The 16561-nt window shown below is 41.1% G+C and overlaps 1 protein-coding gene across 4 annotated transcripts in view; it reads right to left on the bottom strand.

The window, feature by feature from the left end:
* The window catches only part of LEF1 (lymphoid enhancer binding factor 1), a 121138-nt gene extending 109575 nt beyond the window's left edge, over positions 1-11563 (bottom strand). For 3 of the 4 annotated variants that reach the window (XM_089525990.1, XM_089525993.1, XM_089525991.1), the window contains exons 1-4: positions 11433-11563; positions 9051-9301; positions 6316-6379; positions 4807-4940 (exon numbers count right to left, since the gene is read on the bottom strand). In XM_089525990.1, coding sequence (XP_089382116.1) covers positions 4807-4940; positions 6316-6379; positions 9051-9278 — 426 coding nt within the window. In that variant the 5' untranslated portion in view covers positions 9279-9301; positions 11433-11563. The remainder of the gene's footprint in view (positions 1-4806; positions 4941-6315; positions 6380-9050; positions 9302-11432) is intronic. The other variant, XM_089525992.1, reaches the window with a different exon arrangement.
* Positions 11564-16561: the final 4998 nt, after the last annotated feature.

The following is a 16561-nucleotide window of genomic DNA, read 5'->3' as shown; positions in this document are numbered from 1 at the left end:
AGGGAGAAGCTGCCAACAGACACAGAAGTCTCGCTCTTTACACATGTGCTACATTAACACTTGTTTTGTGAGGGATAGCATTCTGCCTTTTGCAGCTCCAGCTGTTCATGCTGTTTCCTTCCATGGTTATAGCAGCTCCTTTTCAAGCAAATTGAAAATGTGTAACCTGGGATATTCAAGGACAACATAGGATGTTTCAAAATAAAAACAAGCTAGGCAAAAATCTCACATGCTCTCAGCCTCAGGAGAAGAAAATAAATAACCTCTGTTGAAGAAATCATGCCAAGAAAACCCCATAGAAGCCTTAGGGTCACCATACATTGGAAATAATTGAAGACACACAACACACACACACATATGGAAACCTAGTTTGGATTGGAATTAGAAGGTTTAGAACTAAGGAAAGAGGAAGGTTTGGGAATAAACGCCCGGTAATAAAAAAAATCATCTGTCTTAAAACAGGGATATTAATCTTAATAATTATTCATTCTTGCCATAAAGAATGAATACCTCAAATGATTTGCTCCCTATTGCAAGAGACTCCTCCAGACTGATGCAGTTTGAGTAGTATTTACAGATCAAGACTTATTGTGTACAAACCCCCCCACATACAAAAATTGGCATATTTGATGTAGGAAATTTCTGTTTGCACAAAAAAGTTCAAAAATATCCTGGGTTTTATGCTGAAACAATGTGGTTGACCATGGACAGATTTTGTGTGTCTACATTTTCCTTTTTGGAGTTTTCCAACAATCAGGCAACTGTCTTTTTGTCAAGGAGTTATGATGCTTGCAAATATTCTTCCCTTTCCTACTTAAAAATCTCTCATTTGGGGCCAAATTTTTTCCAGTGTTAATTTCTGTAAACTCTACATATTGAGATTAGTTTGGAAAATAATCTTATGAAAGGGCCCCAGAATCTTATAGATAGAACAATAAGGTAATTCATTCATCTTGCCAAATATGGTCTTCTGAACTAAGAATGTCCTTACAGTTCCATGAACAATTTTTGGAAAGAAGGCTAAACAAGAAAAAGCATATGAGACATTACATGCAGCACACTCTAATCAGAGCAGAGACACATTTCACAGCCTGAGAGATAATTCAGAGCAATTCATAACAGAAAGGGGCTCCAAAATTTGCTCATCCATTCACTAGTCTTCTCTCTCTTCAAATGAGCACAGCATACAGAGGGATAGGTATCTTAGGCCACTGTCATAAAAGAAGAGTGGGTAAGCTGCGGTCCTGGTGCTAACATGTTGAAAAGCTGAAGCATGTCCAGAGGGTGACCAAAATGATGAAAGGCCTGAAAACCGTGCCCTATGAGAAACAGCTTAGGGAGCTGGATATGTTAAATTATTGAAATTATTTAGGGAGCTGGGCTTTTTCAAACCCTTAACTCTCCTGAGTGCCCAGGCCACCCAAGAAAAATAAATACAGATGCATCATTAGATGTGTGAAGTACCTCTTCTGAAGGTTTCCATGAGTTTCTACTAACAGTTAAATAGGCTGCAATTTCCCACCATACTGTACAACATCAAAAATACCTGCCTATACACAAACTTCCAGCCACTTAGAGGTTCTTGCTTTGTTTTGTTTTTAGTTGGGAATCTTTTTAGTAACCCACTTGACCCACACAAGTTTCCAGGAGCATAAAAATGACCCTGGGACCTGTCACAGTTGCTCACCTCTGAAATTTTTCTAAAATGCATAAAAAGTTTAACTCAAAACTTTTACCTGACAAAGTATTTGAACTACTCTATTCAGTGGGCTGCCAGCATGAATATTTCTGTTCACCCAGAGTTTTAACATGTCATAGTGAGCAGTTTACCTATATATGTGCCCATATAGTGCCTCTTACCCACCTATCCACACCAATTGTAAATGAGTATCAACTATAAACCAACTGATTATATACAAATGTCTCTAAGTAAATGGTATTAATCAGATTTCCTACATATTGGCAACTAATGCTGTCCAGAAAAAAGGTGAGGAAATTCTCTGCATTCAAGATGCACTACAGAATTCACTGTATCATAACACCTCTGAGGAAACAAATGCAGGCAATTTGCAGTTGCTTTCTTGTGTTAATGAAGAATACCTCATCTATCATGGAGCAAATCTGACCACAAATGGTCATTTCAACACAACAGAGAACCATATGTCTTTAAATTTATTGGAAGATTTCAATTCTATTTCTTTCTGAAAGAAAGACACCAGAAGATGGTATGGCCTACTAAAAAAGCAGGGATTGAAAAGTAGAACCTTATCACCCTAGAAAATATGTGCTTCCAAACCTGTTTGTCAAGGTAAAAAAAAAGTGCAATTGTAGGGATGGATTTTTCTCACAACTATCATTTCCCCTGTAAATATCACTCCAAGCCATTTCTACCTCTTTCAAGCTTATTCCTGACCAGCTGGGAACTCTACAGTTGCCACAAAGTTGCAAAAGCCAAGCAAAAATATATTTAAATAACATTTTATATCACTAAATGCCATTATAATTAAAACACACAAAGTATAAACTTTATAACCTTAAGGAAAGAAAATGAAACTGATGTCAACCTGGCAATACAGCTTGAAAATGCAAGAACATTCAATAATGTTCACCTCTGATAACTTCTCATGTACAATTCCCTCTAAATATCTAAACATTCAGGAACATGTTGTTTTGCCAATAAACTGCCTTTGTTTCTTAATTTTTTTAAATAAAAGCAGTATACTTAAAGGGATTGTTTAGCAATATAGCTAAACTGAATGTTTTTACTCTTTCAAAAAATCATATATAATATTCCAAATTTTGACAAGAGATCTAGATGCAAACTATGAGTTTCTGTTATGAATTATGTCTATGTGGATATATGTACTTATAGGTTTTTAATGATACCTTCTATACTTTTTTTATTTTTTCAGATATTAAACATAATTCAAAATTGCTTGGATTACAAAACAAATTGCAAGGTTCAGTATGATTCTGCCAGATAGGATCTAGTGTTGATTTCATGTTCATTTTCCCTCCACAATAATAATTTAAATCCGCATAAAAAGACACATAGTGACCATTTACCAGTATTCTCAAGTGAATATCCAGACAAAGCAAATGCCTCTAAGTAAGTCAATGAAAAACATGGAGGCACACTAAACCAGAAACTTAACTGAGGAATTTCTCATGTTCATTTTTTAAAGCATGAATAACATATAAGCATCACAATAGCAAGCATTGCTGCCTGTCTCACTCAAAGTCATAGTGATATAGAATAATGCCTATAGCTTCTAAACCTGAACCAGTGTTGTTGCCATTTAAGTACCACAGCACTATAAAGAATGTAGTTTATTTACACTAAGAGTTCTGAAACATGCAGTGAATTCATGTTTAGTCAAAAGTAAATCTCACTAGCACAGTGTATATTGGTTTGAGTGCTGGACCAGGACTCTGGAAGACCAGGGTTCAAATTTCCACTTAGCCATGGAATTCAACTGGGTGACTTTGGATGTGTTACACCTGCTTAGCCTGTGTCCCCTCTAAATAAATTTGGTCAAGAAAATCCTATGGCAGAGTTGTAGTAAAGTCATGGCCCGCTTGAAGATACCTAACACCACAGTCTAACAAACATCAAATGGGACAAAGTTCCAAACAAGTATACATAAAATGGTAGCCTTCAAACATAACACTTTAGTAAGCCATGGTTGCCACCAACTATACATTTGTCACAGAGCTGCAAAAAATCCAACTGTTTGCTCTGCAGAATGTATGCATTCAGATCATTCACCATATTCCTTTTTTAAACTGTTTACAAACTTCAAATTTATAAGGCATTCCTCTCTCCTTCCAGTGCAATCAGGATACAAATGTGGCTATTTCACTGGAATAACTCGCTTTTTTCTATGCTACTCAGGCAACTGACAATAAGAAATACAGTGATGCCTTAAAATACTATAAACTTTCATCTCAGATGGACTCAATTTTTCTACACAATTTTTCTATTAATTAAACCAATCATTTAAACAAGCCCTACACTACTTAATCCACACACACTTGAAAATGTTCCAACACTGAGAGAAATATGATTAATAGCCTCTGAAAGACTAGCACATGTTTAAGTAGCCATTTTTTTTTAAAAAAAAAATCTAGCATATTTTTAAGTAGCCGTTTTTAAAAAGTCTAGCTTAGTTTGGAAGTCAATAGTTATCAATGAGGCAGTGCCAGTCCTATCAAGGACACTTAGATCTGTGATATGCAATACCTGTTGGCATTCTTCATATTAAAAAGAAGCTATTGGAGGGTAACATTGTCCCAGTAATGCCTTTAACATTTCTGATACAGAGGACTGGTTATGTTTGGGGTAGGTTAGCCATGACTTGCATTTCAGCCTCTTTAGTCCAACCAAGATTAGTAAACTCAAGGATGTAAATGTAAGAGGAGCTTGCAATCCCCTTTATACAAAAGTATCAATCTTTACAGGAAAGCTTACTTTACAACAAGTGCCACAAAAGTAAACCAATGATTGCACCTACCACTGAAGTCACACTATCAAGCTATTTTGTATGATTCACCTCTTATGCTCCTCTGTTGGCTTTTTTAAATTCCTAGAAAGCTTATGCACAGTAAGAAATGAGCCTGAGCAGCAGGAATGCACTGTCAGCACCTTAATTAGTAATAAGCATTCTTCTTTAATCCTATCAAAACTAAAGGCTTGCTAATCTGTAAACAACTCTTGCTTTTACAGAGTAGAGTCTTTCGTCTCTATCTCTAGGCAGACAGACAGACAAATAGAAAGACAGACAGATATAAGAAAAGTAAACTTACTGTTCTAGGGATTGGTGGAGAAAGTGATCCGTTAGACATATATGGGTCATTATTCATATTTGGCATCATGATATACCCAGAATAACCAGAGTAAGATGGTCCTTTACTGTATAAACCACCATCTGTGTGTTTGCCTGTGAAAAATAAGAATTGTTAATAAACCTACTACTTAAGGTTCTAATGTAAGAAACTATAAGAAATTTCCATACAAAATGACAACTGATATTCTTCCAGCATTTTATATTTTAAAACATGTTTCAGTTTTTACTGCCAGGATTTGCCTCTTTAAATTTCTTTGACCTTTCAGGATATTGTTAAACTGGGCATAAGTTTTAACTGAGTTCTACTGCCTGATGTTTGGCGCATTTGGAGATAGAGATGACTTTTCCCAAAAGAAGGAAAACTTCATCAGTATCACCACCTCAACCTATTGCAAACCAGTGATATTAAAATTTTAAATAAATATGAAGATATTTCTTAAAAGTGGCTTCAGTCTTCTGCAGGGTACAACTGAGATGTTCCAACTAACTTTGGTGCTTATTTGAAAAATGATCCCTCTTGTAGTCTGTATATGTGGGGCATGAACAAGTTTATTCTGATCGTGCCAATTAGAAGCAATTAAGGAGAAAAAGAATTCAGGCTGGCATACAACAGTACCCTGCTGCTAGTACTGGGACTATTCATCATAGGGGGTTCCATGTTTAATCTGCTTAAAGGCTAATTTAAATGATAATAGCTGTTTTGCAAGTACCCAGACAGAAGCTGAAATGCTAAATTTTATAGAGTTCACGTTAGAAGTCTTATTGACAAGAACTACCAAACCCTTCACTGCTGTTCCCCAACAACAAGAGATGTTTCTGTGTTCACTGATCTGAAATCAATAGATTCTGCTGTAAGAATCATGTTCACCTAACCAGTTTCATGGGGGGGGGGGGGGAGACCCTCATGAAGTCATGCAATTTGAAGGCCATCCAAAATATTTAGTTAATTAGCACTTCAGATGACCACTGTGCTGTTTGAATTATGCGGATTCCTACTTCACGCTTTAGTGATCACCCAAGTAACCTCTCCTGAACTTTAAAAAAAAGCAGAAGCAGAGGGGTAGGTAGCAAATACAATTGCCTCCTGGTAGGAGAAAATGGACATTGCTTTCTTATAAAGTAGATGTAAGAATGGATCCTCCTCATGCTACATACTAAATTGTTTGGGTAACTGGAATAATCTGTGGAAACATGGATATGGCATAGGGGCACAAAGGAACAAGCAAACCTTTTGACAAGAACTTTCAAATAAGATACACATACACATACACACAACCACTAATATACACATATTCCATCAGTTGGTGGCAGGTTGCCACATGAACCTGCTCGCATTATACAGATACTAAAGAATTCAATTCATTCACTTATACACACACATTTATCCATCTCAACAAGACAAAGTAGCCAAATCTGAAGCCTGTGTAAAGTTTATTTTTTTAAAAAAACCCAATTCATATTCTCTCACCTTCCTCAGGATGTTCTCTTCCTTTCTCATGGTAGGTTTCCTGAGGCTGAACTTGCCTGGTCACCTAGCCAGAAAGAAAGCACCAAATGTCATTAACCACAATTCTTTCCACTTCACCTTTTTTAGTCCTTGTTGAAAACCAATAGTGTCCAGCTGCTGCAGAACCACTTCCTAATTTATATGCAATGAGATGATGAGCCAAAACAGGAGGCAAACATTTTAGATGTTCTTTCACTTTGCACAGCTTTACTAGTTCTCCATTTTCAGTGACATAATGGCTTCCACAGTTTTTATACGGCACAACCACATTATTAGTTTAATTTAAAAAAAATGGCACTGAGACTCTCTGAACTACCAAAAGTAAAAAACCAAAACACCTCTCTAGTTTGTTTTAATGTTGATAAATTGCCCAACAGTTTATGCAAATCCTTTAAAGAGTTTATGACTAATGCTTTCACCTTGCCGATTTTAACCCAAGAAATTTCATGGCTACTCTAGACCTAATGGCATTATATGATCCTTTGATTCATACAAACCTGCCTATGCCATGAAAACTGATTTACAATTCAATCCTATGCATTTCTACCTAGAAACAAGTCTCACTTCATTAAACAGGGCTTGCTTCCAGGACAGAAATCTAAGGAAGGAGGAACTCACAATATATTCCATCCTCAAACCAAAAAAGAAAAATATGTAATTATGCATTGCATAGGGTTGGTGCAGCAGACCTAACAGTTAACCAAGCTACAAGGACTAATAGCTAACAAGCTTGCTTACTGGAAATACCAGATTGCTCTGACATGTATTATTTACTAGCAATAAAGTTAACAGGCCACAACTTCCAAATCAACCAGTTTACTCTCATGACTGCAGCCAGGATTGCAAATGGCATTGATTTTGAGGAGAATTTATTTCAAGCAGGTATGCTTGAACTTTAGTGGTTTGAGTGTTAGACTATGACTCTGGAAACCAGGGTTCAAATCCAGCTCAGCCATGGAAACCCACTGGGTGACCTTGGGTAAGACACACTCTCTCAGCCTCAGGGGATGGCAATGGCAAACCTGTTCTGAGGAACTTGCCAAGACAACCCTGCAATAAGTTCACCTTAGGGTCTCCATATGTCCAAAAGGACTTGAGGGCACATAACAATGCTCAAGCCCATTCTGCTCAGTATTTTTTGTTACAGTCCCCATCCACTTTCCTAATACATTGCTCATATCAAAAACTGCCAGCAACAAGAGAAGAAAGGGTTCCTCCTAACCTGGAAGCAGCTACCCTCCAATAGTCAAGCCACTGAAGCAGGAAGAAGTGTGCTCAAGTTTTCTAAACATCTTTCATGCAACACTTTTTTTCTGGAACATGCTCAGCTTCACTGAGGCTCAGGCTTAGTTAATGTGTGAGTCTGGCTCATCCTGTTTCCTTTGGCAACAATTTTATATATATATATATATATATATATATAATCTATCTATCTATCTATATCGGAGGTCTGCCAACTTAAGGCTACTGTGCCTTTCTCAGTAAAGTACTGCCAAACTCTGCCCCTGAGCCTATGGTTTAACTTTCTTGTAGAAGAGTTTAAACTGTAACCATTGATCCTCCCTCCCCCCTGAAGGATGCCTATCAAACTTCCTAGCATTTTGAGTTGCACAGCCCTTCATCCAATTCATTGCTCCCTCTTGAGCCCACCCAGGTGTATCCTTCCACATACTTTACTCCTTGCCCACATTCACAGCTAGGCAAAGCACAGAGTGTAACCGCGATAATATGCACAAGAATAAGTCAGGCACCACACTCCAGTTTTAATCTCAGGTCGGGTGTTTGGAAGGCTTGCGTTTCCGGCCTCGACAAACACAAGAGGGAACCCAGCAAAGGAGAAATCAGCTTTGCAAAAACTGGGTTTAAGGGGAGGAGAGGTGCAGTACCATGCTGACTACAAACGTCCCCTTTCCTTCCACTACAAAAAAGGGGGGAAGGGGCATTTCAAGTGGAAAACCAGTTTTGCAAAAACTTGAACAGTCTGATTCTAAGGGAGGGGGTGGCTTGCTTCCTCCTCCCACAGAAGAAGGGGGAAGGGGAGAAGCAGCGTTGCCAAAACTTTAACCAGAAGGGGTATAATAATAATAAGGGGGAGGGTTGCTGCAAGGGCCAGGCTTGCCTCCTCCTCCTCCTCCTCCTCCTCCTTTCCTTCCACCAGACAAAATGAAAAGGGTTCGGAGGGGGAGGTTCAAGTGGAGTGAAAGTAGCAGGAGATGAAAGGCCCGGGGAAGCGATACAGTGGCTGCTTTTCAACCCTCGGCCGCCACTCCAGAAAGGAAGGGCGCAGCAAAGGGACAACCACTTTCCAACTCCCTTCCCCTCCTCCTCCTCCAATACACAGAGTTCTCAGGTAGTCCCGTAACGTAACTACTCTCGGTGCTCCCGTTGGTAACGAGCCTTTGAAAACCACTAGTTACAGACTAGTTTTCTGCCACCTCCTCCATCAGCTGTTGCGCCATCTCCACCCTTTTTGGTTTGCAAAGAGCTAAAGCCAGTGGCTAAGTTTCCCTCCTCTTCCTCCTCCCCCAAATGACCAGATGTCACAGCTGCCAAGGAGGACAAGGCACCTCCAAATGTAGGACGTGCGAGAACAACGGAGAAAGTGCCCCAAAGAAAAGCTGGAAGTAACTCCTATCAAGCTTCTTAGCCAGGCTCAAAGTGGGGCCACATTTGGGGAATCCCTCCCTGGGTCCCACCTCGTGGCCGTTGCTGCTGGGGATGGTCTCGGACTCGTGGACCAGCGAGGACTTGATGTCGGCCAGGTCGCCCTCTTCCTCCGGGTGGCTGATCTCGGCGAAGATCTTCTCCTTCTGGGGGTCGCCCTCGTCCTTGAAGGGGATCATCTCGTCGGTGGCGCACAGCTCCGGGTCTCCGCCGCCTCCGCCGCCGCCTCCGCCGCCTCCGGCCCCCGAGAGCTGAGGCATCCCCCTGGCTGGCCTCCCCCAGTCTGCTCCGGAGCAAGGAGAAGGAGGGAAGGAGGGAGAGGAGGAAAGGGAAAGGGAAGAAGAAGGAGGAGGAGGGAAGTTAGAAGCCTTTGGGATGGTGAGGAGCCCTGCTGGTCGCTCTCCAGTCTCTCTCGCAGGGGAACTCCCCTCACACACACACACACACACACACACATCTACCACACTAACCACACACAGACAAGCACACCTGCCACATACAGACACAAACACACATGCACACCTACCACACACAGACACACCTACCACACAACACACACATACGTACACTAACCACACATAGACAGGCGCATCTGCCACACACAGACACAAACATACACACCTATCACGCAGAGACACGCAAACACACATATCACACAGACAAACATACACACCTACTACACACAGACACACCTACCACATCCACACACATCCACACACAGAGACGTATACACACTAACCACACAAAGACAGGCACACCTGCCACACACAGACCCAAACACACATACACACCTACCACACACAGACAAACATTTACACCTACTACACACAGGCACCTACCACAGACATACCACATACCACACACACACACACACTAACCACACAAACATATATACAGCACACATACACATGTACCACACAGACAAACATTAATACCTATTACACACAAACATACACACCTACCACATAGACACAGATACCACATATATCCCATACCATGCACACATTGACACACTAACCACAGACACCTACCACATAGAGACACACATGCACACTTACCACACAGCCATACACACAAACACAGAGGCAGACACACACTTGCCACACAGACACACACACATCCACAAGCCCCTTAGCCTAATGTGGGGGCCTTCACACCCCTCCCCAGGCCATCCATAGCCAAACACCTGTCTTATTTTGACTCCATCCACACTGCAGCCATCATCCGGTTTGACACCGGTTTAAGTGCCAGGGCTTTGCTCTGGTGCCACAACAAGCTGCAGTTCCCTTAGCACGGAGCCCTGGCACTTAAAGCAGTGTCAAACCGGATGATGGCTGCAGTGTGGATGCAGCTTTTACAGTCTTCCAAGGAAGGGAGGCGAGAGGAAGCCAGCTGAGTCTGCAGCCCGAGAGGAGAGGGAAGTCTGGGCAAGTTTGCGCCTCTTCTTCTTCCCCTTCGGCTTCTTCTTCTGCTTCTTCTATCTCCTTTGCTTCGCTTTCTTGAGCAATAAAGACGTGCCTGCTTTCTCCTCGAGGAGTAGAAAACCCCCTCATATATATATATATATATATATATATATATATATATATATATAAACCCACCTTGGGCGAGTCACATTCTCTCAGCCTCAGAGGATGGCACATTTGAACCAATCTTGCCAAGAAAACCCTTTCATAGCTTCGCCTTCATGTTACCTATTTTATTTTATTTTATTTTGCCTTCAAGCCATTTATGACTCATGGGGACTCTGATAATTAATAATAATAATAATAATAATAATAATAATAATACGATTTATTTACATCCCTCCTCTCCAAAAGGATCTAGGCGGGTTACAATACAAACACATAAAGAAAAGCCATCATACATAATCTAAGGCTGGGTTAACCGGATAATTTATATCTATATCTATTTGTCCTAAAGCTTTAAAAAGTGCTTTTTCCTTTTGTGAGTCGCCTCGGGTCCCTTTCTGGGGGTGAAGGGTGGCCTAAAATTGGAACAAATAACAACAACAAATAAACAAGGCGACTTTATCGCCGGGTTTTCTTGTCTGTTTTCTTGTCTCGATGTTTTGCCCCGAGGCTGAGAGAATGTGACTCGCCCAAAGTGGGTTTCTAGGGCCAAGGCAGGACTCGAACCCAAGTCTCCCCAGCCCTAAGGCTGAAACCACGACGCCTTAAGGTCGCCATAGGAAAGGACTGGAAAGGCACACAACACACAACACCAAAAGAAAATGCACAAGGGACAAGACTTGAGGTGCTTCAGAAAAGGGGAAGAAAACACCACAGAAAAAGAGAGAGAGAGAGAGAGAGATCAGGGCCATGGAGTTTGGGGAAAGGAGAGGAGATAAAAGAGAAAGAGAAGTGGTGCTTGCACACACATACACACAAACACACACTTTCACACTCACACACCAGGACTCTGCCTTGGTCCCTCAGCCAGGGGACTGCTCTTGCTTCTTGGCTCCTGAGAGGGGAAAAAATGGAGGGTTTAAGGGTCTCACCCCCCAAAAAAAAACAATCTCTAGAGGGGCTTCTTCTTGTTGTTGTTGTTGTTCTTGTTGTTGTTGTAAACAATAATAATAATTTTCAAAAGAGCCCCAAAGTTCCTTCCCTGGCAGGAAAAGGGACTCTTCTTCAGCGCTTCCCTTTCAAGAAGAAAAAAGCAAGAACCCAAAAAGTTAACTCCCTCAGAAAGAGACCATTTGAAAAACAGCCCAAAAAGAAAAAGGAAACGCAACACAAACACACACAAAACTCCAGGATCAAAGGCGACGAGGAGGAGGTTGGTTCAGTCTGAAAGAATGAAAAACACGCGGGTCTTCTTTCTTTTCTTTCTTTCGGCCCCTCAGCTCCGGGTTTTTCCACACAGTTGTGAGGGAGGAGGGGGGGGAGAGATTTTTCTCACCCCACACAAACACACAACTCCTCTCTTTTGGAAATATAGGAGCAGCTTCTGCAGCTGGAGAGGGAAGCCTGGAGCCTGGGATGCGAGGCTTGCGTTGGGTTGCCTTCCTTTCTCTTTGCTCTCCTCCTCTGGCTCCCTTCTGTAATGTAACTTTAACATTCCCTCCACCCACTCTTTCCTCCTCCTCCTCCTCCTTTTTCTCCTTCCCCCCTTTCCCCCTCCTCTCTCTCTCTCTCTGTTGAAAGGGAGGGAGAAGATGAAAGGCAAGCCGACGCTTTGATTGACAGCGCATTGAGAGACACTCTTGAGAGAGAGAGAGAGAGAGAGGGAAGGAGAGAGAAAGGAAATGGAGCCATCCAGAGAAAGAAGGGGGGACAAGGGATGGAGGGATAGATGTAGGGGGAGAAAGGGAAGAAGAAAACCCACACAAAACCCACAACAACCGAAACCCAGGGAGAGAGCACGAGATGCAAGGGACCTCTCTCCCTCTATGAAAGTGTTATTCAACACACCCAAGGATGGGGTTTTGTGCTGTGTTTTGGTTTGTTTTTTGCATTAGGAGTCATGCCAGGAAACAAGTTTTGGTTGTGTGTGTGTGTTTGGAAGGAATCAATCTCAGCTACCATTTTTATTATTTAAGCACACACACACAGACATACACACACAAGGCTTTAGATGGTTGGTTTTGTGTTGCAATGGGAGCCATGCCAAGAAATAAGTTTTGGTTGTGTGTGTTTTGGGGGGGATCAATCTCAGCTACCATTTTATTATTTAAACACACACACAAGGTTTGTGTTGGTTGGTGTTGTTTTTGCAATGGGTGCCATGCCAAGAAATACGTTTTTATTGTGTATGTGTGTGTGTGGGGGTCAATCTCTGCTATAAAGTTGTTATTTAACGCATTCAAGCAAAGGGTTTTGTTGGTTGGTTCAGTTTTGCAAGGGGAGCCATGCCAAGCAATAAGTTTTTGTTGTGGGGAGGAGATCAGTCTCAGCTACCATTTAATTATTCACACACACACACACACACACACACACACACCCGAAATGTTTGTGTTGGTTCGGTTTGCAATGGGAGCCATGCCAAGATGAATCTAAACTACCAAGTTATTATATTTTTTATAATTGTTGTTTGTTTCTTTTTTGCAATAGTAGCCTTGCCAAGGAACAAGGTTTTTTTGGGGGGGGGATCAATCTCAGCTGCCAAATTTTGTGGGTTTTTAAAATATATCTATCATGTTCATTGTGACCAGACGTCCTCCTTTTCCAGGACATGTCCTCCATTTCAACCTCCTGTCCAGGAGGCATTTCAAAGCGCCCTCCATTCTGAGCATGGCTAGGAAGAGTGGATTTTAGATTTATAGGAGTATTTCGAGCTTTTCTTTGGATCGTGTCCTCTATTTTTTTCCCTCGAAAGTCCTACATTTTGCGGTGCCTTGTCCTCCTTTGTGGTTAAGGACATCAGGTCACCCTGGTTATATTTGTTGTTATTATACATTAAAACTTAAACATGAGTCAAATATGTCAAATAGCGATGTAAATACAGAGATATCCTCCTTCAGATAAAACCAAGACCAAAAACAAACAAACAACAAAAAGACAACAAACAAGACAAACAAAACAAAACAAAAACAGGAAGCAAGTTTGTGTTGGGGGAGAATCAGTCTCAGTAACCAAATTCTCTTTTTGAAACATTTTGTTTATTGTTTGTTTGTTGTTGTTGTTGTTGTTGTGTGCCTTTAAGTAGTTTCTAACTCTTAAGGGGGCACCTATCCTGGGGTTTTCTTGGCAAGTTTCTTCAGAAGAGGAGGTTGCCAAGGCCACCCTCTGAGGCTGAGAGAGTGTGACTTGTAGTTTTCTTCAGAGGGAGGTTGCCATGGCCCTCCTCTCAGGCTGAGAGAGTGTGACTTGCCAGCCAGAATTCGAACTCTGGTCTCCCAGTGTCCAGTCCAATGCCTAAACCATTACACTACTCTGGTCCCTATAATGTTTATTATTATTATTATTATTATTATTATTATTATTATACATTAAAACTTAAATTCAAGCCTTTTACGAATCAAAGACCCATACCAATGCAAACACACAGATATCTTTCTCCAGATTAAACCAAGACACACACAAAAAAAAGTCCCAAACAAGCATAAGAAAGACAACAAACAAACAAACAAAAACAACAACTGAAACAGGAGACATGTTTTGGAGAGAAAAATCAGTCTCAGCTACTAATAAATTCTACATAAGGGGGGAAAGTGCCTTCTGAAGGTCAGGATGCAGAGGGGAAAGTGGGCAAATTGGTCAGAATGGGCTCCTCCTCTTCCTCCTCCATCACCATCATCATCATCATCATCATCATCATCATCATCATCATCATCATCATCATCATCATCATCATCATGGCTCATTCTCACCTTTCCTTATGCTAAAAACAAAAAAGCCTCACTATGGGGTTTACACGCTGAGTGCCCCCCTTTTTCCAAACCCCCTGGCGTCGTTTATATTTTTATCCCTATCCTTATCTTTTAGACGAGGGTTGAGAGGTTTCGTGTAGTTCTTTCTTTCTTTCTTTCTTTCTTTCTTTCTTTCTTTCTTTCCGAGCGACGAGGGTGGGAAGGGAATTGCTCTTTCCAATGGGGCGGAGGCTGCTAATTCGCCCTCCCCTCCCCAAAGGAAGAAGCCTCTCTCTCCAGAGAGGGCCATGAAGAAGAAGAAGGAGTTATCTGAACATCTTCAGACAAATCTGGAACAAGGATGTTTTTCTAGGGCTGCTTTGTTAAGCCTTCCCCTTTTTGGGAAAAGGAGGGGGAGTTCATGCAGATCAAATTGTTTTGTGGCTGGAAAAGCTGTGTGTGTGTGGGGGGGGAGGCTCGTGGGGGTGTTCTGGTTTGTTTATGTTTACAGTTTTGGAAAGCTAGAGATGCACACACACACACACACACACACACACACACAGATGGCGTTTAAAAATGGGAAGGCATAAAGAGATAGAAAGAGATGCAAAATAAACAAGTAATATAGAGACTGTAGGGTTAGCAGACAGGTATAGTAAGGGACCACTAGAATCTGATTTGGAGGGGCAATGCAGAGAAAGATGCTTATTCTTATATAGGATATATATATATAGGATATAGGATCCTATATATATCCCCACAGACCCACGAGGTCGGCTTTCCTAATCTTGTTTTCTAAAAGGAGGACGTTATTCTTATATAGGATATATATATATATATATATATATATATATATATATATATATAGGATATAGAGCATATATACATATATAGGATAGATAGATAGATAGATAGATAGATAGATAGATAGATGATAGATAGATAGAGAGATAGGATGGAGTACTTCCTATATATAGGATGGAGTTTTTCAGTCTCCATCCTATATAAGAATAAGCATCCTTCTCTGAATAGCATATAGAGTATCTATCTATCTATCTATCTATCTATATCTATCTATCTACACAAACAGAGAGAGAGGGGGGATATATAGAGAGTATATATCGTGTATATATATTATATATGTGTGTGTTTTATATCCTATATATATAGGATGGAGTATATATATGTGTGTGTGTGTGTGTGTGTGTGTGTGTGTGTGTGTGTGTGTGTGTGTATATATATATATATATATATATATATATATGAGACCTAAGTGCTTCATCCAATTGGAGAGGAAGTCCCATTGAACTAAATGGTGTGGTTCCCCCGAGAAATGTGTGTAGGATAGGATGAGACTCTTTAAAAGAAAAATCCTTACAGATCCACATTTAATTCTCCCATAAGGCCAATGCTTTCCTTTCTTCCTTGTGTGCAATATCCGGAGTGTGCCCAAATGAGGAATAGAAGAAGGTACCCATGTTTTGTTTTACTTTATTTTTGTTTTTAAGTTGTCTAAAGGGAAAGGGTGAGGAATCAAACCAGGGGGGTCACTGCATCCAGTTGGATGGGGCTTCCCAGCAAAATGCTTTTGGGATGAGACTGTTTACAAGGTTCGGGCTTATCTAAACCGCAGACACGGATCAGTGGCACCAGAGATGAAGAAACTGAGGCATAGGAACAGCATCCCCACAGACCCACGAGGTCGGCTTTCCTAATCTTGTTTTCTAAAAGGAGGACGTTATTGAACGCCTTCTGGGACCCACTGCTTCTTGCAATAAGACCATTTTACAAGTGGAACCGAAAGAAGGAAGATATGGATCTATCTTCTTGGCATCATTTTGCCTTTTGCCAGTCTGCGACTGGTAATAGGTGATCTGTAATCTGTTAAAACCCAATACATCTAAGCAAGGAACCCCATCCTAAAAAAAGGCGATGAAAGAAACCGAGCACTCCGTTGTCAGCAAGAAGGAAAGGTGCTTTGACTTTAAAAGTCCTCACAACAACAACAACAACAACAATTTCTGAGCCAGAGTGGAACCAACCCAGGGCTGCAGTGCAAACAGAAACGAGTTCCATTGAACTGAACGGGACCTCCTTCCACCGAAGTAACGTTACACCAGAAGTCAGGGAAGCAACGTGCCTGGCTCTTCTGTGTCAAGCAAGTTACTTTTTAGTAGTTTCCAAGGGCCGGTGGGTTCAGGTTTGAGCCTTGTTCCGCCTAATCCGAATCCGATTTTCCCCTTCAGG

This window comes from Sceloporus occidentalis, unplaced genomic scaffold (assembly GCF_023333645.1).
Source record: "Sceloporus occidentalis isolate IW3139 unplaced genomic scaffold, rSceOcc1.0.p SCAF_5, whole genome shotgun sequence".
In the NCBI taxonomy this organism is placed as follows: Eukaryota; Metazoa; Chordata; class Lepidosauria; order Squamata; family Phrynosomatidae; genus Sceloporus; species Sceloporus occidentalis.
Note: the sequence above shows the minus strand (reverse complement) of the source record. Positions and strands in the feature narration are given on the sequence as shown.